Source organism: Mastigoproctus giganteus, chromosome 6, assembly GCF_048544385.1.
Source record: "Mastigoproctus giganteus isolate SK-2022 chromosome 6, ASM4854438v1, whole genome shotgun sequence".
Lineage (NCBI taxonomy): Eukaryota > Metazoa > Arthropoda > Arachnida > Uropygi > Thelyphonidae > Mastigoproctus > Mastigoproctus giganteus.
Genome location: NC_143580.1, coordinates 66,881,022 through 66,906,626, shown reverse-complemented (window position 1 = coordinate 66,906,626; position 25,605 = coordinate 66,881,022). Strand labels below are relative to the sequence as shown.

The following is a 25,605-nucleotide window of genomic DNA, read 5'->3' as shown; positions in this document are numbered from 1 at the left end:
TTAAATTAATCAGGTAAGTAAAATGCTCCAAAAAAGGAATTTTGATATACAGAAGCTTTTGAATGTCTACAAAATATTACGGAATATTTTAAAGAAAATAGAACAGAGGAAGCATTATAAAAAATTCTCGATTCGGCTAATAATATGGCTACTATCATTGGCATTATTGCCAAACAAAATTGCAACGTTAATTTTTTCTTTCAAATTATGGACACAATTTTCTCATCAACTGAAAGGTTTACAAATATGAAAAAACATGTAGAATTATTTACATATTAAATTAAGTGACACTGACTGTAATGAGTCTGATATGGATGATTTAGCATTATTTGAATAATCAGATTTATATTTATAATAAATTAATTATAATACTCCAATTGAAGAATTACAATATATTTTTAAAAACAATTGTACAGATACTTTTTCATATGTAGCAGTTGCATTAAGAATTTTTCTAACTTTACCAGTTTCAGTTGCCTCAGGTGAACGGTGTTTTTAAAAATTAAAATTGATCAAAAATTATTTACGATCGACAATGTTTCAACAACACATCTCTAATTTGGCAATAATTTCAATAGAAAACGATCTTTTGGAACAAATGAAATAATTAATTCGCATTTCTTAAAGCAAGAAAACATAAATTTCTATAATTTTTTTTTAATGTTATAATTTTCCTTTTATTTTATTATTGTGATAGAGTACGATTACTACGATTTAGAATTTCAAGTTTATTTCCAGAATTTCAGAATAATTTTTTTATTTTTGTTTGTTGTTTCATTATATTATATGTGAGATATGTTGTAATTCTTTTCTTTTTAAATAAATGAATAATAATTATTTACGCCTTATTTTATTTTTTAATCTAAATATTTTGGGGCGGCAAATTTGATTTCGCTTACTGGCGGCACGTAGGGGTTGCAGCGTTCAACATGACACGTCTTCCTGACTGTGACAAATTATTATTACTCACCAATACAAATAAACTCGAGGTTGACTTCTGAACGTACGAACATAACGAATGGCAATGAGTGTAGGAGTTCGCGTGCGCAACGTGAGCTGTTTGTTTATCAGTTAATTTTCCAGTATTCCATTGCACTGTTGTGCAATGGAATACTAACGATTACTTATTTTAAAAATTATGCTAACCATTCCTATAACTACGTCAAGTGGGGAGAGACGTTTCAGTAAACGAAAGTTAATTAAAACACACCTGCAATCGTACACGACAGACAAGGTTCAGTTTGCTGGCAATTCTGTCTATCGAAAATGACAGTAGCAAAATTGGATTTGTCAGAAATAATAACTTTGGTGACATGAAATCTAGGAAGAAGATACACTGAGAAATGATATTGATTTCAGTTGATTAAAGCATTAATTAATGGAAAGACTATACACACACAGAAAGATACACACATTTAAATTGTGTTGTATTAAAATTTCATGTTCATCTATATTATGAGATCGATAATAATTGATAGTTTTATTAAGTGTATCGAAATGTGTGTATTGTATTCTCTTGTTGGAAATACAGCAGACTCTCGATTTACCGGGATCGGATTAACCGGGCCACTTCAAGACTTTAAATTAAAAAAAAAAAAAAAAAAAAGTCAACCAGAAATTATAAAATTCAAGTAATAACTAGAATATGTATAAACAGATATTTTGCGAGTCGTAAATAAGCGACATAAGTCGTCATTGGGAGATTAATGTGCCTATTACCTTGCAACCTCTCATCTGGTGAGTATGGGCTTGGCACACCCAGGGTCTGAGCTGGATATCATCATTCTTCTCTTTCTTGGTGATTTTCTTCTACTTTTTAACTCTCTCTCTCTCTCTCTCTCTCTCTCTCTCTCTCTCTCTCTCTCTCTCTCTTTCTCACACACACACACACACACACACACACACACACACACACACACACACACACACACACACACACACACACACACACACACACACACACACAGGGTAACTCGGGAATTTTTTTTGGCTGGTGCAGCATAAGCCTCAGGCTTCCTTGCACCATATAGCTAATAATAATAATATCTCTGAGTAATACACTTCTGATCTGGACTCGGGCATATCAGAAACCATCTTCATTTTTTAATGGCTTTTATCTGTGTGATGTTACGAATACATGGCGGAATTCCCAAGTTGGGCAGAACTGCCTAATATAATTTAAAAACTGTACAATTTGCCTCAACAAAAACAGAGCAGCAACAAATGACCTGCGAGATTGGCATCAAGATGTAAGAACATTCTATTACTTTTTAAATCATCCTGGTATGAAGAAATCAAAGTCACCCGAGGAAGCGGCATGTTCGCCCTTTCTAATAATTCATGCTTGAAATTTCCCGTGTAATGTAGATGCAAGTTCTTATATATAACGCAATACTATCCACGTGATAAAGACTATAACCAGTTAAAAAGAATAACACTCTCATACCGCTAGACGGCTCTAAAAGACAATGAACTTGACTTCTCATATAAATGCTAACGGCGATCCGACAATGTAGGAAGAGGTGGAGAATCATTAGAGCGCAGTAAGCTCTCGTGCAGTGGGTCTGTAACGACAGAAGGAGTGATGGGAGCAAAGAGAGCAAAAACATCCAGCCTTCTCCGGCATCATGGAAAAAAACACATACCGTTACCTACTGGTCCATACACCGTAGGGTGTAGAGATATTATGACTTCTGATACCAAACAAAGCATTTTGGTGCGATTGTATTATCCTGCGGCACAGAGTGGATGTTTGGTAAGTTTATTTACATCCTTATATTTATTATCTGTTCACACAAAAGTGATTTAAAAAGAAAACAAGTATTGATTACAGAATAAGTTTCATAAATATTTTATTATTATCATATATGAGTGAGTTGCAAGTTAGAAATAATAAATATAAATTTTTATATTTTTATCTTTTCTCCTACGTATGTTTGAGTAATACTACTCCCCCCTCTTTTTCCCCCTTTTAAATCAAACGAAAATTGTATGAAAGAAATTTTTGGCTCTCACTCGTGACTTCTGACCGTCTAGATACATACATATCTTTGTAATCGTATTTTCAACATTTATACCAATTTTTATAGTTTTAACACTTCTATCACTTTCGTATCATCGACTTTTATTTATTTAAAGTGTAAAAGTTTTAATTTATCAAATTAAAGCATTAATTTATCAACTTAAAGTACATTTAACATATTGACTTACTGTGTAGAATGTACTAATTATATTCATTGTACTAACACATTTCACATCATTGTAATCGGGACTATGTCCTGTTATGTGTAGAAAATAAATAAATTAAATTAAAATACCTGTTGGTTAATAAGTGTCATGAGTCGCTAACTGACCACTACAAATACAATAAACTCTTTAAAATCCAGGACCTCCGAATTCCTGAGGATGCCGGACTTTCAAGAAGTATACCGAGTGGTTGATCAGTTTTAGAAGACCATATTTCATTAAATATTAACAACTGAACTTATTTCAAATGGTCATTTATTTCAAATAAAGCAATGGTCTTAATTCACACGCTACAATAAACTTGCCTTCGCAACGAGTTGCGTCGGTATTGTACTACTTTCAACAGATAGCTTTAGCTACTGAACTTTGCAACTTTGAAAACTAATTTCATATACCGCATGGCAGCTCACATTGAACAACCTTACAACTGTTTTGTCTGTGTGTGTGTTGTTACTAGAGTCCACTTGTTATTTGATGAGGGACCAGTTAGCCCTAAAACAGGTTCTCATAGTAGTCTCATCTTTAAAAAAAATAGTCGGTTAACCTTTCGGTTAAACTATATGTTTGAAAGTATTGCAGTACAGTAGCAGGGCAACTCGTTGCAAAGGCAAGTTTGTACTTACCACTGCATTATCGATGCAGTTTAAAAATCTTGTTAGCTGCAAAACTGGGTTAAAAGACAAGATAATCCTTCGAGCATCTTATAAAGAAAGAAATGTTACTTTTTTGCACGGATTCTTAAAGATAAATGTGAAGTTGATATTGCCATTGATAAATCTAGTGGCTGAAAGTTCTGGCTTGCTTGCATATATATATATATATATATATATATATATATATATACAGTATATATATATATAATGTGCTGAGTATCGCAGAGTTTACAATATTTATGTTTAGTTATTCTGCTTCATAAAACGTGGCCGAATTAGTGGGTCTTAGGCGAGGTAGGAAGGTTTTTTCTTCCGAAAACTCAGGTTTTTCGTCGAGCAAATCGACCGAAGGAAACACGCAATTACAGACATATTCTGCAGCCTGATAGCCTTAGTTGCTTTGCGCTTAACACACACTCCAATACTCATAAACCAAATAGTGTATAGTGAAATTTAACAAGAAGGATCTCGGTGACCTAGTAAAGTTCTCATGTCACTACTGCAGGCGATTTTTCCCCAGCTATAATAAGTTTCATAAAAGTTTATAGTATGTATTGCACACGCAATTACAGTTTCTATTTTTTAGCAAGAGACACTTTACAGATAGTTTCTGTCGTTATTATCAATAGACAAATTTTTAAAAATCTATCTCGTGTATTTTAAAGTGGTTCTCTTATTCTAAGCATATAGATAGGTTGGAAATGAGAGGAGGTGGGGCCGGCCCCAAAATTTATGGAACACTGTTCAAGTACTTACGGGGCCTGAAGTCCTGTGCAAAACTTATACGGTATGTTTTTGTAATAGTGATTTTTTAATTTTTTATTTTTTAAAATTTACAGTAACTAAGAAATAATTAAATAATTTTATATTATACTGAACAAATATTTTAAATACGAATAAATATTTATTCGTATTTAAAATTTAAAATTAAATTAAAAGTTAATATTCAATATTGTTTAAAAATTGCGGTCATCTCATAAAAATAGGAACATGAATAATAGGAACCAATAATCACACACATTTACACGTCACTCGGGAGTGACGATAATGTGGGTAACTAGATATTAGGACGGCGGTAGACTCGTTGATAGAAAAGCGGAAAAGACGTAGATGATATTATTATTTAGCCCATTTGAGCGCGGGGCCCTGTTCGACACGACAACCGGTTGAACACGCTACTTTCGGAAATACAAAACAAAGGTTAAGGGAAATCAACAACTGCACTAAACAATGATGGCATTCATGGTGGTGTTACTTTCAATATTGACCCACGTAGTCCATGCGCCACTAAACCCCAATACAAACCAAACTTTCATTATTAAATAATTTTTTTATTAACCATTTTGGCTAATAAAACTGATTTTATCGTACACTACTCTAGCCAGCAGACCGTGTGCTCATTCTAAGTGCTCATTACATAGAATTATATATCAGTACTCATGGGTCATTTTACCCCGAAAACTCGGGTTTCTCTTCCAGCAGAACAGGCAAATCGATCAGAGAACACAAGCAATTTATGGACATATTACATATCGGCAGATGAGTTCGCTCTGGTGGTCCTAATATGACATTTTTTTAGCCTTTGTATTTAATGACAGAACACCAAAAGTCATCAGTATCCGCACTATGCGAAGAATCCTACAAAGAATGCACTAGTGTCCTACTCCCTCACAGAAGTGCAGGAGTAGGACCCCTCCCCACAGAAGCTACTGATCTCTGACACCAACCGAAAAATACGGCAAATTTGTGTCGGAACACATAAGATGGAAGCAGGAGGACTGTAAGCAAGTAATGTGGTGCAATTAGCTGATTTCCGTTTTTCTGCGCACGTCGAAGAGTCACTACATACTGAAAACTACACGAAGCACTAGAAACTTCCTAGTTTGTACTGATAGTGTAGGCTGATGGAGGAAGTGTAACGATGTGGGGAATGTTTTTATGCAGTAACTACATTGGGATCTATATTGATCTCAGTGTAGGGTACAGTGGCCACAAGAATATTTTTTATTAGTATTAATAAAATTAATACTAATAATTAATATTAATAATGGCAATAATGGCAAAAAAAATAATAATTATTATTAAAATTATTAATAATATTAATAATTGATTATTAATTTATTAATATTAGCAATGGCAAATTTCTGACAGAATCTCAGTTTTCGGTTGATTCAACTACTGCTTATCTCAGTTGCCCAAATTATTCGCTGTATGATTCCTTTCGCCTCAAAGGTGCTACTTGTGGATACAAATGTATCAGTTCCGACATTCCCTGTCAAAGACTTGGTAATTTGGAATCTCCTCTTTTCGATCTTCTCCGGCTTAAAACCTCTCTACTTCATTTTGTCAAATTCATCTGTTGTCTCTACCGTTCTCCCAACCCCACTAATCACTTGGATCTCTTTGACTTCCTCTCTTTGCAACTTTACTTTCTCCAGTCCAACTTTCCTAACAGTTAGGTAATTTTCCTTGGTGATTTTAATGTTCACAACTCCAGCTGGCTTCCGTTTTCTAGTCACAGTGACCCAGCTGGTCGAGATGCTGAAGCTTTTGCAATTACTAATGACCTTGCACAGATTGTTCATTTACCTACAAGAATACCGGACAATCCTTACCATACAGCCAACACGCTTGACCTTTTTCTCACAAACAACCCTTCTAAGTATACGGTCGATGTGAGTGGTCCTTTAGGCACCTCAGATCACAACTTAGTGATTGTCTCTTCTCCAATGGAGCCTTTATCTCATAGCTATCCTCAACCTCGTGTTGTTTGGCATTACAAGAATACAAAATGGGATGACCTGCGAGATTTCTTTTCTTTTTTTCCTTGGTCAGATTACTGTTTCAAAGCTTCTGGATTCAACGTTTGCTCAGATCGTGTCAGTGAAATTATTCTTGTAGGAATGGAATCCTTTATTCCACACTCCACTATAAAATCTCGTCCTTTATCTAAACACTGGTTTTCCAATAAATATGCCAGGCTGTTCAAGAGAAGGACGTTGCATATCATAATTGGCTTGTTTCCAATTCTTCAGTTTTATTTTATGCCTACACCAAACTGCTTTACAGTTGCTCGCAGCAACTGTAAAGCAGTTATTAATCAGTCCAAACTAGAGTTTCAATAGACTAAGGGTAGAAAACTTGCTTCTTGTCCTAATGGTAGCCGAGCACTCTGTTGCCAAAGCTATTCGCCGCAACTTTTGCCCATCTTTGCTCCCACCTCTGTCAAAACCAGATGGTTCTGATGTCAGTTCATCCAAGGATAAAGCTGACCTGCTAGCATCCCATTTTCCTCCCAACTCATGTATTAATGATCTTGGTAAAACACTTCCCACCATTCCTAGCATGCTCCACTCAATGCCGCCTTTGGTCTTCCATCAAAAGGATGTCAGAAAGATTTTGACGAATCTTGATGCTAAGAAAGCTCCAGGTCCTGTAGTATTTCTCCACTTGTTCTCAAAACCTGTGCTCCTGAATTTACTCCTATTCTTTGCCCCCTTTTTCACTTTTTTATTCCAAAGGTGTTTTTCCTTCTGCTTGGAAATTTGCTCATATCCAGCCAGTTCCCAAAAAGGGTGACAAATCCCTTCTGTCCAATTATCGTCCCATTGCAATTACTTCTACTCTTTCTAAAGTTATGGAGAAATCAATTAACCGACAACTCTTAAACTACCTAGAAACCTTCCGTCTGATCAACCATCGCCAGTATGGATTCCGTCAGTGTCGATCCACCGGTGATATTCTGGCTTAGTTTACCCATTTATGGACAAATTTAATGGAAAAGTTCGGTGAAACACAAGCAGTTGCTCTTGACATCTCAAAGGCTTTCGATCGTGTTTGACATAAAGGTCTTCAAAACAAGCTACCATCTTATGGTTTGCCAACTGTTTTTTTTTTTTTTTTTGTAATTGGTTATCCAGTTTTCTCTCTGATCGCTCACTGAGGATGATGGTAGATGAAGCCGACCGGGCTAGCCGGGTGGGTAAAAGTGCCTTCCTGGCAACCCAAAGGTCGCGAGTTCGATTCCCGCCTCGGGCTTGGATCAAAGTACTGCAAAAAAACCTTGGGAGGTGCATTATGGCCACAGAAGCCTATGTGCCAACAACTATCTAATAAAAAAAAAAAAAAAAAAAAGGATGGTGGATGGCTCTCTGTCTTCTAACTTCTCCACTAATGTGGTGTCCCCCATGGTTCAGTTCTTTTTCCCACTCTTTTCCTATTGTATATTAATGACCTTCTTCCATTGACTGGAAATCCTATCCATAGTTTTGCTGATGAGAGCACATTGCATTCCACTTTCTATTTTTAGAAACATTGCCCTGCTCAATCAGCTTCAACTTTTCGAATATCTGCTACCTATTTCTTAAATGCCGATTTCCAGGTAATTCTCCAGTGGGGCAAAGACAACTTAGTTGATTTCAATCCTTCTAAAACTCAGTCTTGTCTTATATCTCGCAAAAAGGATTCTTCTGCTATTATGCTTATCGTTGGTGACACTCCAATTTCTAGGCAAGATGATGTACTGTATCTCTTTTGGGGATTACCCTGACTTCTAATCTCTCTTGGCACAAACACATTACAGATATTGCTTCCTCTGCATCTAAAAACTTTGTTTTTTTCTATCGCTCTTGGCGTTACTTTTCTTCCAAACAGCTGTTCACTCTGTACAAATCGCAAAGCCCCCCTACCATGGAATATTGTTCCCACATCTGGGGCGGTGCCCCCAAAACCTCTTTCAGGCTTCTAGATTCCATTCAGAAGAGGGCAGTTAGGTTAATTAATGACTCATCTCTAACAGAGTCTCTCCACTCGCTGTCTCATTGACGTACTGTTTCAGCTGCATGCCTTTTCTACAGATGGGCACTATTCTTCTGAATTGGCTTCTATAATCCTGCTCCTCTCTCTCTCTCTCTCTTTGGGGTTTGGGTTTGGGGTTTTATAATTAATAAATAATAATAATTAATAAATGAGAGAAAAGGAAATGTAGAACCTAAACGTTTCCCTCCTCCCATAGGTAATTATCCAGCTGACCTTTGAATTTCCCCAAACTGTCAGCGTCTACCACCCACGTAGATAACTTATTCCAGTAATTTATAACTCGCTGGCTAAAATAAAACTTCTTTCAATCCAGTCTAAACATCTCCCCCCCGTAATTTGAAATTATGGCTTCTAGTTCTAGAATCATTTATAACCGTGAAAATTTCGTCCTCATTCATTTTACTGATGCCTCTCAGAGCCTTAAACACCTCAATCAAGTTTCCGCTAAGGTGCCTATTTTCAAAGCTCTACAACCCACATATTCGAAGTCTTTCCTCATATTGACGCCCTTTTACCGATCTCACCAGGCGAGTTACCCGTCTCTGGACCTTTCAAAAAGCACAATGTCTTTCTTTGGGTGCGGACCCCATACCTGAACACAGTATTCCAAGTATGGTCTAACAATAGCCTTATACAATGGGATTACGACGTCCTTATCTCTACTAGCAATTGTTTGATACATCATCAATAGGACACTATGGGCCTTCCTTGCAACCTGTCTACAATACTCAGAGAACTTAAAGTTTCCTCCACTACCGGCTTTAGTTCAACTCTGCCAAGTGTATAAGTTATTTTGGGGTTACTGTTCCCAAGGTGCAATACCTTACACTTTGCTGGATTAAAACATAGCTGTCATTTTTCAGACCATCCCTGAAGTCTATCTAGGCAATTCTGAAGTAGTTCTGCTTGGCAGTGATCATTAACTACTCTACTAATCTTTACATCATCTGCAAATTTAGACATCACGCCCTCTATCCCTTCATCGATGTCATTTACGAAATTAAAAAACAACAGTGGTCTAATACTGATCCTTGGGGAACCCCACTTCTTACATCAACCCAATCTGAGGAATAACCATTTATCACAACCCTGTGCCTCCTACCCTGAAGCCATCCAGCTATCCATCTAAGGATTTTCCCTGTGATTCCAACCTGTTCCAGCTTATAAAGTAACCACTCATGTGGGATTGAGTCAAATGCTTTGCTGAAATCCAAATAAACAATGTCGAAATTATTCCCAAAGTCCAGCTCTTGTGTAACCCTATCAAAATAGCTAACCAGATTAGTTAAACATGATTTTCCCTTACAAAACCATGCTGAGTATCCTTCAGAATTCCATTTCTATCTAAATGATCCTAATTCCAATTTTGATCGTCTCCATGATTTTCCCTACTACTGAAGTTAGACTAACCGGCCGGTAATTTCCCACTTCACTCTTAGAACCGCTCTTATGTATTGGAGGTACATTGCCACTTTTCTAATCCAACGGAATGACTCCCGAGTCCAGTGATGCTCGCATAATTAGCCTCAATGGTTCAATGCATTCACTTGCCGCCTCTCTCTCTCTCTCTCTCTTAAGGTTATATGCCATCAACCCCAGGAGCTTTACTGGCCTGTAGGCTCGAAAGATTTTTCATTAAATAAACGTGAAATTTCAACATAATTAATTACATCATTATATGCTTACTAACTTTATCAGCATGTTTCCTTTTTAAGTGATCTAAAAGTCTTGATGGTTTCATAGCCTCATTTGAAAAAGAACCATTACACATGAGACATGTAAGATGTAAAATCTTACAAATTAATTAAAATAAAGATATTTGGTTTTTTTCTCAAAGTAAGATTAAAATAGAAGAACTTTAGATTTAGAGATGGGATAATCTAAGCGTGAGAATTAGCAATGGTAGCAAAGGGGTAAACTATCAATTCCCATAATACAAAAGAGCAAACAGGGACAGCAGGACTGGGTAAAGGAGTGCAATTTGAGAATAGGCATGAAAAGGGTTGCTTGAGAACTAACAATAGGACGGGAGATGGGATTAGACGAAGCGCCTCCTTTGATCTGTAACACAGTCAGACCAAAACAGGAAGTGAGTGCACATCCAGTGTTCCTTTAAAATTAAGACCGGCGTCAGGCTGACTGATTTCGAGTTTTCTGATACTTTTAGAAAGTATCAGAAAGTATTAGTGCGATAATAAAATGAGTGTTTGTGGAGGTTGCCGGTGGACATCAAAGGGTCATGCTGCTGGTGAGAACAAAATAAGAATGTTCGAAAAAGAGGTTGAGTATTTATCATAATGGAAATTCATGAAAGTGTCAAAATCCTTGTGCTAGATAAGTGATGTACATGAATATAAATTCACAAACCAATTAGTTCATACAATGTGTCATATGAGTGGTTTTATCATGTTATAATATGTGCATAATTATTCTTAATTTCTTGTCCTGTATATATGTGTAATAATGATTTGCATATAGCCTTAATGAAGTTGTGATTAGTCATTTTGAACACACAGCTCAATTCGAAGGAGGAATATACTTAAATATAGCAATTCCCAAGAACCCGATTTCTTCTGTGAGATATACGAGTCGGATGCGAAAGGTGAGATGAGGAAAAGAGAATAAAGTAAAGGTTCAAATAAGAATATAGGCATACATACAGATTAAAAATCCCCCCTCCCCATAGACACATGGGCTGTCTTGAGTCGAATGGGCTTTCAATAAAACCATAAGCTAGATATTCATCCAGATACCGTCGACACTTTCTCTTTGGCACTTGACACGATTGATGTTGGGTTGAATAACTAAAGAATTAAATAATAAAATATAAACTATTTTTATTTAAATCTCATAGCCCAGTCACTCACAAAAGCACACTGTGGATTAAAAATAAACAACTTCTACAAGGAAACGATAAATCAATACTAATTGCTGCTTAAAAAGTAGAAACAATAGACTGAAACACTTCGTCATCCCATCCATGCCTCATATATTGACCAAAGAAACAAAAGAATAAATAAATAAACCATGCCCACCACGCCACCGCCAAGATCGCAGCCCTTGGCAGTGGCGTTGGAAAGGGGCAAACGTCAAGGATTGCGGATATATTACCTCTAAAAGCACTTAGGCATTTAATGCCTATGAAAAGCAAAGATGGTTGAATTAAATCACGCCTATTATCTTCCTTTTATTAAAATTTCTCACTCACTCCTAATATAATATACCTATGTGTTGAAAATCAGTTGTCTCAGGAGAAAAGAAAACCTAATGAGAAAAATTAAATATAAAGGAATAAGATATCATAGGGTGGAATTGAATCTTTGGAGGGCCACAGACCATTGTAATATCCATGATTTTTTCGCCCCCCCCCCCTAAAAAAAAAAAAAACAATTTTCGCCCTCGTTGAGAACCCCTGCCGTAGACAAACACCATATCGGCATATTGAGCATGTATGAAGATGTTTCAACACTTCTAACACCAAACAGCGTCAGGTTATAACTGCTTCTTGGTCACATCTGATTCAGGGAGCTGTATCTCCGTATCCATTGAGAATTGGACACATATTTATATGAACTTTTTTATTCAGAATAATCGATACTATAACCTCTCAAAATATTAATGTTCCTCCTGGATCACCCTGTATAAGAGCAGAAGTTGGGGCCAAACGCTGATAACAATGAATGAGAGAGAGTAAAAACCGAACTTTTGATCATACTGCACAAGCTTTGGTGAAAGACATTATCAGTAGAAATATTTAACTCTGCACCAAGTGTAAATTTCAAATAATTTTTAAAACCTTTAAAACGGGAGAAAATTATATAACGCAACTTATCACTCACTGTAAATAGCAGATCAGTATGACTAAAATTCACTAAAAATCTATATCTCTTGGTATCCGAAAGGAAATTAGTGTCCTTAAGAATTCGTCAGAGACTTTGGACGTTCACGTGCATAATTTCGTGACGGACTATAAGAATTAATGGAAATAAATGCAGAACTAATTTAAGGAAGTTTATAAATGTAGTTTGAATGATTACAGGCAGGCAAGTAACCAGGATTATTAAATAGCTAAGTACCTTAAATTTAAATGTGACCTCCAAATGACTTAACTCCTCTGAAAAGAAAGCTTTTAAAAGGCTGAGCCACAGCAGAATGAGGTCTTTTCTCCGAGTATCGCAATTTCTTTGAAGTCTATTAAAAAATGCCAGCAGCTAGTTTTGCGTGTAGTCTTCAGAGTTAATGTGAACAGTCGTTACAAATCGGTCCTTGTATACTATAATTAAGTATTACGACATGGTGGTTAAGGCAAATACTATATGCCTGGTGATTTTCCTATTTTCCTATTTTTGTGACCTTTTATTGGTGAACCCTTGCCGATAATTATCATCTGCTATCGAAATTAAATGCAATACTTTCCTCGTTTTTGTTGACGGCAAAATTCAAGGCTGACTTCTTCCTAACAGCTTGTAACTTGCAACATAATTAGGTGTTTTATTTATCTACTTTCGATTGCATTTCGGTTTCGTGGAGCTATTTTCTGTACTTTTTAAATAGAATATGGCGGTTTTATATATAGCATTCCATGTCTTGCGGCACCGGGAGTTTCCCCAACTCCGCAATATAAATTCTCTGAAGGCCAGAAAATGTGCGAAATTGTGTGGTTTGCGTCACATTAAGGTTATGTTGGGGTGTTGTTCATCTGGCCTCTTGGAAAACCAAGGTCCATCCGTTGCGGATGGACCTTGCTATCGAACCTTGGTATGGACCTTGGCCCATCTCCTCGTATTTGTGATATAGGTGGCGCCGGACCGTACAGTCACGTATGTGTGTTGCTCTCAATAATCATTAAAATTAATGAAGTTATGCCTTAGTTTATAAGGTGATTTTAGTATCGTTATACTCCTCAAGTGACTCTGAAGAAGAAGACACCAACTTCAAGGCGACCAAGACACCCAGGTATTTATTATTTGCAGTTCCTTTTCATATTACAGAATCTCATAATCGGACATGATCAAGCTGTATTAACGCTCGGAAAATTGACCAGCACCACTTACCGCTGCCGGCTACAGATCAAGGTCAGACTCCACTGCTGTAAGTTAGTACAGTACTTGCGATCAGTTGCCCTGGCGATACGCGTCAATTACTAATTCCTGGAAATTCACCCCCTCCCCCGGAAACAGATTAACTGCATTCCTAAAGTCGGTGACAAGCTTTCTGAACTAAATACTGTACCACTAATTCAGCCGGTTAAACCTTCAAACACGAGCATTTCCCATCAGATATCCAAATATGACAGAGTTAAATGAAGTCTTCACCACAGCTGAATGTAAATTATGCAAATTAAACACTGACCTATGCATTATTTGTGTTATGTGCCACGCTTCGTTTTGTGGATCATGCCTCAAAATTGATTTAAAAAAGATGAACAAGCAACGGAGACGCAATTTTTCATGTCTTTCTTGCAAGGAAATACCTGACAGTGACTCCCTCAACGGTGCATCAAGGGCACCTCCCCAACGTACTGAGATACCCTGCACATCAACCGAAACTACATCATCCGCACAGAAAAATAAAGCCATCCTACCACACCCCAGCATAAGCACCACACCGGAAACTTCCGATCAGCAGATACAAATCGCCGATGGCGACAATCATTCCCCCACAGATGACAGCGCTACCTCCACGTCTCTGTTGCAAAGCACAGCCGTTCCACGACTCCCTGGAGGAGTAATATATGATGTAGCTACCTCGGCCACAAAGTGCTGCCAAACGGTAACAACTTTGATGCACAGGGAAAACTGCCTGCAGATAAGTGATGATTATGTAATGCTCATAAACACGCAGCTGAATATGCTTATTAATGAGATTAAGCAAATCAAAGCCCAAAACTCAAGCCTACTTGAAGAAGTACAACAACTCAAGGCACAAGTAGCTGCAAATAAATTCACTGTAGTGAACCAGCCTTCTACCACAGAACCCAACCTTCAAAATAGCAAAAGAGAACTATCCACTAATCAGCTCAACAGGAAAGATGCAGATTTCAGTGAAGATAACTCTACCAAACCTGCATTTAACATCACCGGAGATAGCCACTCGAAGATCTCTCAGGTGGCCCGCTCTACAGTATCGACCCTAAATAATACCAAACCTAAAATGTTAGAGCAGACAATTCAAACTGGAAAGAGTCCATTAATACCCGCATTTGCAGAAGTAGTCACCAGCCAAAAAGACGATCATAAAATCCAAAAGATGCCAACAGCAAGGCTTACAAACTGCATGCACTCCCTGCCCAAGTCTCTTTTCTCCGATCAACAGGTTCCCTCAAAAGAAACCGGGATCATATATTCAACCCATCAAAATATGGAACGTGGAAGACAAAAGGGAAAAACAGGTGGCACACAACACTCCATTAAGGGGAATCACTCATATTCGTACAATATCACAGCGGTCCAGACCCGTGGGCAAATCTTTGTTTCTCGACTGGAACCAACTACTAAACCAGGCAGCATTAAGGCCATGTTTGCAGAACGTCACAGTATAAATATTGATGTGAGACAGAGAAGAACTAGGTACCCAACTTACGCATCTTTCATCCTTACCTGCCACCCAGAGATGATGAGCTTCGTGTTGGATCCAAGGCTATGGCCCCCTGGAACTCTCGTCAAACCCTTCCTAGATCAGACGCCAAGAACCGCAATAAATCACCAAAATCATCAACAAATACAATAGCAATTAAAACTATCAAGCTGCTAAGCCATAGAAACACAGAAGAATTCAAATGATTCTATTGAGAACAAAACTACTATGGGAAACAATATGTCCACATATCAATCAATCCAACTACCAGCCGTTTATGATGTCAATTCCCAAGGCTGCAAACCTGTCTCTAATATCCCTGTACATATCACAACGCACAATAGACCAGTGCGGCCCCAAAAAAGAAACCTACCACCTGTACGAACTCCGATTGCTAAGGCTACCACCATTCGAATTGTCTTTCAAAATGCAAGAAGTATCTGTAACAAGCTAGACACTGTCGAACAGCTTCTACTCTCGAAAACCCTGGATGTCCTCTGTATCGCTGAAACGTGGCTTGGGAATGGCCAGGACTCCATTGCCTGTGCACCTCAGGCTGGTTACCAGATGCTCTGCTCCTCTAGAGTAGATCGTAGAGGAGGGGGAGTCGCAATACTCTACAATACCACCCTCTTTTCATTGGTACATTCTGTGGTAAGCCAATCCCCTGCATTTGAAGCCGCCATGGTGTCCCTCAATCTTAACACCTACTTGATAGACATAGCAACAGTATATATTCCACCAGGTCCAAACAGTGATATCATTGAAGATGTAATCCATTGGCTAGTGAATCACCTCCACGCCTCTGCTAAGCACATTGTCTGTGGAGATTTCAATCTTCCTCCTACTCTCGCACATCTTAGTAGGATGCTCGTTAGCAGTATGGATTCACTGGGTATCAGCCTTCTCAACTGCCACCCCACGAGAGGACTCAATCTCTTAGATTTGGTATTCTCCTCAGCACCATGCGACCTCTTAGACAACCCTCACGATCTCTTTCAATCCGATCACGAACCCATTGCCATACTCCTGCACTTAGCCGCACCTAACTTCAATATTCAAGGCCCAAAAAAGAAAAAAATAATAACATCTCCCAAATTCATTGATCCACCACGATGTCTCGAAGCCGCATCCTCCATCCCTTGGGAAGTTCTCAACAATTGCGATCTCCAGTTGGCTGTGGACCTCATGACCAGGTGGATCCGGACCATTGCCAACTACGGAGCGACAAGGACTGTCTGCATCACTCCCCGTTCAAGAGCTTGGTGGACGCCTCCACTGAACAAAACCTTCCAAGAAAAACAAAATCTGCATAAGAGATGGAAAGAGTCAGGCACTGCACAAGATCGGATTGCCTTCTCCAGAGCAAGGGCAGTGTTCAACCGCCAGAAATCATCTGCAATCAAAAAACATCTAAAAGCAACCCTACAAAAAGGCAAACCATTTTACGACTCTCGGCATACAGGAATCCCTAAAACACTGGATCTTGAACTATGGATGGACTACATTGCACGGTTCTCGAACAATGTGGCCCCAACATATCCAGGCAACTTACCTGTCAACAACATCCCAACGGATATGCTCGCCACAGTTAGCATCACCAGGAAGCAGCTTATAACTGCTATGAATAGATTGCCACCCACCGCAACTGCAGGCCCTGACCTTGTGCCACAATTCATGATCAAGTGTCTCAGCACGTTTATCATCGATCCACTACTCTCAATTTTTAACCGTATCTTAATGCAGCACTACTTTCCCCCTCTCTGGAACAGATATGCTGTGAGGCCACATCCTAAATGCCAATCTGCATCCCTCATTAAACAGTTCAGGCCAATCTCTCGCTCTTCCAGCCTCTTGAAACTTATGGAGAAGGCATTACTCTCAACCATCACCAATCAAATCATGCCTCACAAACCCCCACAAATTCACTATGCCATTCCCGGAAGATCCACAGTCACCAATTTAACTTCTATAACCAGCACCATTCTCAGTGCACTAGAAGCTAAAGCAGAACTTGCCGTTACGTATGTCGACCTGGAAGCTGCCTTCGACTCAATCAGCATTCCCTCACTCGTTCACCTCCTAGAAAATTACTTCCATATAACAGGCGACTTGTTGTGGTTTATCACAACCCTGCTATCAGACAGAATCATTGTCCTTACAGCGGATCAAAATATAATCTCAAGAAAAATCACTGCAGGAGTTCCCCAAGGCGGAGTCCTCTCCGGAGCATTATTTACTGCAGTCATTATTCCGTTTGTTCAAGAGAGAGAAGACATAATCTGCTATGCTGATGATATTAAGCTACACACCCAGATCAACCCGGAGGAACATATCTCAAAAATTAATGAAAAGATCAATCGAAAGCTACACGACTTAGAATCCTATCTCCATCAATTTGGACTACTTATTAATCCGGCAAAATCAGCCCAAATTGTCTTTTCGTTGAAGCACCAACCCACTGACGTCCAAGTTTCTCTAAATGGCATTCTCCTTCCAGTGGTAAATACACAAACAGACTTGGGAGTAGTTTTCGATTGCAAACTGACCTTCAAGCTCCACATCGACAAGCTCATAACAAAATTCTGCAAAATGCGGTGGACTACCAAACAACAACTACTTCACGTTAAGGATCTGGATGTGACTCGGCGGTACATATACACCTCTGTATACTCCGTCGTGTTATACGCCTCAGAAATATGGGCATCTGCAGCCCCCACGAATATCAAGCGTGTGTACTCCTCCGAATACTGGCTCCTTCGTTGGGTCACACATAAACATCATCGTCCACCCCAGCAAAGAACAACTGCGATGGCAACCGCACTGAATTTTGCCCGACTGCCAAATCTTATAATGGAAAGACGCCTCGCCCTAACTGTCAAAATGACCACTGGAATAATCTCGGAGCCAAACATATAGGAACTGTGCAGCTGGAGGATCCCTCAACCCGGACTGAGATCAGCTCCGACCCTTATAGCCAACCATAACAGACTAGCCCTCAGCGACCGCTTCCTCCCCAAGCAGATGCTTATCACAGTACAAGCAATCAAAGGCGACCTCTACAAATGTCAAGGACCGCAAATACCGGAGGGAGATCCTTGATGACCTACACCCAATCAGGCAAACTGCACAGTAATGTGGCAGTATAATAAATGTAAAAATGATGTCTGTATAATATTGTACATAATGTCAAAAATACTGTATAACATTTTTATGAATATTGTGAATAAGTTAACTGAAACGTATTATATTGTTGGCCCTGGGGGATGAACCCGAACTTCGATGTGGGCCCCGTCCTCAAGGCCTTTGTACACCAGCCAATGTGAAGCCCCTGGCATTCCTGCCGTGAAGGGTAAAATTGTATACATCCTTTGTACACAATAAAGATTATTTATTTATTTATTTGTGGACCTTTGCGGTCCACAAATACGAGGAGATGGGCCAAGTATATGGTATCACTGCTGTGGCTGGGGTGAAACATGGCGTTGCCCGAGCTTGCAAGAAGGGGCCCTGTAAAAAAAAAAAAAAAAATATATATATATATATATATACACTGAGTGATCACTGAATTATGACCACCTACCTAATACTTCGTAGGTCCTCCTTTTGTCCTCAGTACAACAGCTGTCCGAGGTGGCATTGATTCAACAAGCTGTCGAAAGCGTTCGGAAGGTATGGCCAATCAAGCTGTGTGTAATGCGGTCAGCAATGCAGGTATGGAGGTGGTTGGTGTATCCAGGCGCCTGATATGCCTTTCCATAGTGTCCCACAAGTGCTCTATGGGATTGATATCAGGGGAGTTCCGAGGCCAATCGATATGCTGGAAGTCAGAACTGTGTTCCTTAAATCATTCCTGCACAACCACTGCCCGATGGTTCGGCGCATTATCATCTTGGAGGACACCATCGCCGTTCGGGAAAAATTGTAACACAGTGGGGTGTACACAGTCAGCAAGCAGTTGACAATAGTGGAGACCACTGATACGTTGTTCCACATGCACCAGGGGTCCAAGTTCCTGCCAGTGAAACATGCCCCACACCATACAACTGCCTCCACCGAACTTGCACTTTTGATACCATGCATGTTGGATGAAGAGCCTAATGTTGTTGACGCCAAATCCGTACACGACCGTCCACGGTGTGGAATAACGTGACTCATCCGACCAATACACCTTCCAGTCTTCTAACGTCCAACTGGCATGCTCTTTGCACCAGGCGAGTCTTTTACGCCGATGAACCTTGGTTAGGAGAGGATGCCGTATGGGTCGTCTGCCAGTATAGCCCATAAGGGCTATACTGCCATGCCATATATTGTCCTGCGTTGACCCATGTATTGGGTAGTCAACTCTTCAATAGTGCTGCACCTGGACGAGTCGTCGGACCCGGCGCTCACCTCTAACATCAACCTTTCGCTGACCTTTGCAGTTTTGCCGTCAGGTCGTTGTTTGACCATTTTGACACCATGTCCTGGTACACTTTAATTACGGCGGCTCTCGAACACCTCACCAGTTCAGCCTTTTGGGAAATCGAGGCACCAGCTCGTCGAGCACCCACAATCTGTCCTTTATCAAAGTCTGATAAATCCTTCCTTTTACCCATCACACTCGGAATTTTACTACCTACTGAACCACTGATACCTTATCTATGCTACGTAGGCGGATTAATTCCGCACTCTCGTACCTCACGTGGTCAACGGGTCGCATTCAGTTTTCATAGGAGTAGTCATAATTCAATGATCACTCAGTGTATATTATACGTAGAATTTTTTGTTGAAAGAGATCGCAGGGGTAAATTCTCTGAAGGCCAGAAAATGTGCGTAATTGTGTGGTTTGCGTCACATTGTGTAAGGTTATGTTGGTGTGTTGTTAATATGGCTTCTTGAAAACCAAGGTCCCTCCGTTGCGGTCCACAAATACGAGGAGATGGGCTTCCACCAAGAAATTGGAAGATAAGAGACAGAGCGGCACCCCTGTAGAGGAAACCCACCCTCCACAGTGGGGGGTACTGTTAAGAGCAGAAAAAGTATTAGGGTGGTAGGGTCCACAAAGCGAAATTTTGGGAATAGGGGAGAAGAAGTGGGCCATGCCCTGGGTTTGTTGTTAAGGGGATTATTGTCTTAGGGCCATGGTACCCTAAGTAGGGTTTTTGGTAAAGGTGAACTCCCACACCGGTCAGACCTGAAACCAGTGTCCACATCCCAAGCCATGCCACCAGAAGGGAAAAAAGCATAAGGACAGGGGTGGGGGGTTCCTGGCTAGGTTACCCCACTGTAATCAAGGCACAACACATTCATTCCAATCAGTTATATGCCATTCATGCCACATGCACTTTTTTTCACATATGTACTTGGGATGCAACAATTAACACAAGGATATCTATCAACTTCTACTCTCCCATTTGCTCACAGCAAAGTTTACACATATGGCTAAATCATTCACATCACGTGTAAACAATCTTAACCTGCAAATTTAATGAAATACATACTATATATGTATATATACACTGCAAATTTAATAGAAATACATACTGTATATATAGAAGTAATAGGTATGGGAGTTGTAATAAGGTTACTACTATGTAGCGTAGAAGGCACCCAACGACTATAAATAAATAAAAGATAAATAAAATATAGGCGGTTATGCTTTTAGTGGGGAGAGAGAACAGCAGGTAGTGTAATCAACCAACGGGTTAGATAACATGGAAAGGCAGTCATAAAATAACAAGATTCGAACCTGCAACACAAAAAGTCAAAAATATTATAAGCATTTTTAGTGCTGTACTTCAGATGATTTCAATCTCTCCCCGCAGTATAACGGACGACCGTCCCCCCTTCTCCGGCTTGCGAAATAAATAAGTACGATTCCTGACCGTCTGCTCCATCTCGTGATTTCAACCTTCAATTACTTTTAGTAATTTTTTACGACATATATATCTTATTATCTATTATTTCTCCGCCTCTGCCGAGTCAGCCATGATATATACCAGTGATGGCGAACCTTTTTGAAGAGTGTGTCAATTATTTTTATTTCTTTTTTAAATACTAGCCTGTGAGTCATAAGTTAGAGGCCTCAATTAGAAAGGGGGGGGTGGTAAAAAGGGTGCCAATTATTTGGAAACATCAAACATTTTGTTAAGAGATAAAGTTGACATTTGAATCTTTTTGGTTCTCACTTTTGAAATAATCCAAAAAAGGTTTTACTTTCCTTTTTGATTTATAACTAACTTTTGCAAGTGAAGAGCTAAAGAAAAAAAATGAAATATCAAAGCTTGATTTGATACCTTGTACCGCACCAGGTGACATCATGACCACTATTGCCTCTGCACAAAGTATTTGAATGAGCAAGGAATAAAAGAAAACGCTTTTATTTACATATTCTTCATTAATAATTAACATAATTACAGATACAGTATGTGTAATAAAGTTGATAAAAGTATATTTAATGCGAAATTTGCTGTTGCTTACTTTCAGACAGTTTCTTAATATTAAGTACATACTTCGTGTTCATTACTTTAATACATTTTGCAGTCAATTCATTTCCAAGTTTATTCCTGTTGGAAGGTTTAACAAAATTCATTGAGGAAAACAATTTTTCACATGAACATTGTGAGAAGAGCGTTAGCCAGTTTCCTCATACATGTAAAATTGTTTGGTAAAGAATACCATGCGTTTAATATAATATTTTCAACTTTTATTGTGGGATCCTCATTAGGCCTATCTGCATTACTTTCTGAAATTTTTCCTTCTACTTTGAAAATCAAGTTTTCAAATTTATTTTTCCACACTATGCTGCTTTGGAATTCAATTAATTCCATTTCTAAGTTAGTGATACCTAGCCACATAAAATCGTTTAGTTGCATTGTATCATACTCTGCTTTTTGTCGGCATAAAATAAAGCGAAATGTATTTTCCAAACTTTTAAATTGATTATATCTCTCATGGAAAGCTTGTTTTATTTTTTGCAAAATGGTCAAATATATTTTAATTGCATTTTCTTGAATGTCAAGAATATTTTCAAAATGTTTAGTGTTTTGAAAATGTTTTTGTAATTGAGGAAAATATTTCATGGTGCTCATTTCTAAATCTTTAGTAAAGTTGTCTAGTTTTTTCATAAATATTTTGATATTTTCAAACATCATTAATGCAATTTGTCCATGTCCCTGAAGTTTTTTCATTCAGTTCATTGAAAAGATGAGTGATATCACATAAGAACATTAAATCATTTAGGTAATGTATATTTGAAAATTCATCATAACTATTGTTTTTCTTCATTGAAAAAGAGCTTTATTTCATCTAATAAAATGACAAACCGATTAAGAACGTGGCCGCAACTGAGCCATCGAACATTGTTGTATGTCAAAATCCCAGAATATTGGCACTCAATTTCCTCTAATAATTGTGCAAAAAATCTCGCTTATTAAGACCTCTTGCGTTTATAAAGTTAATAACTTTAATTACAACTGGTATTACATTAGAAAATGTTTTTAAACCTTGCTTCGCACATAGAACTTGCTGGTGTATTATACAATGAAATTCTATCAGAGAATGTCTAATATTTTTCTTAAGCTGCTGAATAAAACCAATGTTTTTTTCCTCCAAATTGGGAGCACCGTCTGTTGTTATAGAAACAATTTTTTTAAATGCATTATCAAATACATTAAAAATATCAAGGCCGGTACACCTTCCTTTCAGTGTTATTAGTTTTATTAACTCTTCTTTCATTATATTGCCTGCATTATATCGAGCAAAAACTGCTAGTTGTGCATAACCATTTACATCAGTACTCTCATCTAAAGCAATCGAATACATTTCTACAGACTTTAAGTCGTTATGTATTTGAGAAGAAATATTTCTTTCTAATTGTATTACTCAATCTTTAATAGTATTGCGATTTATTGGTAACTCATTTATACGCTTTATAATCAAGTCTTTTTCTTTAAAATCTGAAAACAGAGTATCATTTTTAGAATGAAGTGCTACTCTGTTTTCAGAGTAGCACTTCATTCTAAAAATGCTTGTTTTACAAACTCTCCTTCTGAAAGAGGTTTTCCATGGCGAGCAATGCAATGGGCTACTTGAAAACTAGCAGCTGTAATGTTATTTTTCAGAGTCAAAAAAGTTTTTAAAACACTTGTTTGTGAATCATTCTGTTTTTGCTTTTGTAAAAAATATTCTCTTCTTTCTTCATCTGTTGAGAAGCCGAGATTTGAATGCAACTTTTCAAAATGTCTTTTTACATTGAATGTACGAGAGGTGACTTTTTCGTTACAAATAACACACACGGGTGTTTTATTCTTTTCAATCACACCATATTTATCTAACCATTCTGTTTGATATGGTCTGGAGCTTGTACCGTTAGTTTTCATTTTTTTAACCACTGACATAGTTCAGGGCTACGCTTGCAAAAAATATATACAGGGTGTTTCAGTTAAACGTTTCAGAACTTCTAAGAGGGGTAGGGTACATCCTGACAACTCGAAATCATATAGCAATGTGGGGTCGGAAATGCTTTCCTGGAGCGGTGTTGTACACAGAAGCACCATAAAGAAAAGAGACCGTAAGTGAGAAATCGTTTTAATAATACATGAAAAGAAGCAAAAGGTACATGGATTAAAGTAAGTGTTCGAAGTTTCTTCCACGGGCTACAATGCACGCCTCACATCTCCGACGCATGGACATCCGAACATTCTGGAATACTCCAGGCAGCGTGTCCAGACACAGCAACCGGAGGATTATGCACCTCGTATTGCTTTCGCACAGTGGTACCTTGGAAAATGTGCTACAAATCCCCTTTTTCCTGCTGAAGTGTTGTTTTCCGATGAGGCATCCTTCACAAGGGAAGGAATTTTCAACACGCATAACGACCATATCTGGGCGGTCGAGAACCCGCATGCAATACGACGTCGTGCGGCACAGATTCGATTTTCGGTCAATGTATGGGCCGGTATTATGGGAGATCACCTCATCGGACCTTACCTGTTACCGTGTCGTCTAACCGGACCTATCTACTTGATCTTTCTGCAGCAAGTATTGCCACAAATTTTGAGAGATGAACAGATTTCTGCATCGACGCAACAGACAATGTGGTTCCAACACGATGGAGCCCCTGCCCATTATAGCGGAGATGTTCGTAACTACCTGGATGTCACATTTGGTCAACAGTGGATCGGACGTGGTGGTCCCGTGCGTTGGCCTGCTCGGTCACCCGACATATCATGTCTTGATTTTTATTTCTGGGGTCATATGAAATCGCTAGTTTATGACACCCCTGTTGACAATGCTGAGGAGCTGGTTGCAAGAATCGCAGTAGCTGCCGAAGAAATTCGAAATTCGCCTGGAGTATTCCAGAATGTTCGGATGTCCATGCGTCGGAGATGTGAGGCGTGCATTGTAGCCCGTGGAAGAAACTTCGAACACTTACTTTAATCCATGTACCTTTTGCTTCTTTTCATGTATTATTAAAACGATTTCTCACTTACGGTCTCTTTTCTTTATGGTGCTTCTGTGTACAACACCGCTTCAGGAAAGCATTTCCGACCCCACATTGCTATATGATTTCGAGTTGTCAGGATGTACCCTACCCCTCTTAGAAGTTCTAAAACGTTTAACTGAAACACCCTGTATAATATATATATTTTTATAACCTACATATATATTATATATGTAGGATGCAATAATTTTAGATGAACTTTTATAAGCATAGGCCTACTTAATATACTTACATTGGTTATGTAGATGAGAAAATTTGACAAAAAAAAATTAAGTTATAATCAATTCATTATTAACGCTTCTAGATGCGTATGTCAAGTCTGCCTCTTAGTCCAATACTGCGAGGGTGCGAGCTGGTAACTTTCTACTAGCTCGATACATCTCCGTTCTTCAATGCAATGACAAAACACGCCAAGTTTATGTCACAGTGTAATGCGTCACCCACACGCATAGTTTAATACAATAGAACACTGAGGTGCCTCCGTAGCCAGGTGGGAAGGAGCAGCCGTGCGTAACACACGCTTATTGATTAGACCGGGGTTCGAACCCGTCACCACCAAATACGGAGGATGCGGAAAGGTCAGGGAATGACCACCGCATATCCCGGAGCAATATGGCCTTAGTTGCTAATGCTCCTAAGAAACAATAGAACACTGTTTGCCGACGTCCACATTCCACTTGGATTTTTTTTATTTATTTAGTTTTTTATAAATCGGACATTACATATTTATATTTTATAATTGTTTAATATTTTCGATTATCTTTTCTTTCTGTTATAATTAAAAAATGTAGGCCAATATTACAATAAACGCATGCACGTGGGTTA

At 38.6% G+C, this 25,605-nt stretch overlaps 1 protein-coding gene across 1 annotated transcript in view; it reads left to right on the top strand.

Annotated features, from left to right (window-relative positions):
* The first annotated feature begins 2,471 nt into the window (after window positions 1–2,471).
* The window catches only part of LOC150084389 (platelet-activating factor acetylhydrolase-like), a 171,032-nt gene continuing 147,898 nt past the window's right edge, over window positions 2,472–25,605 (top strand). The window contains exon 1 of the mRNA XM_090376026.1: window positions 2,472–2,755. Coding sequence (XP_090232152.1) covers window positions 2,585–2,755 — 171 coding nt within the window. The 5' untranslated portion in view covers window positions 2,472–2,584. The remainder of the gene's footprint in view (window positions 2,756–25,605) is intronic.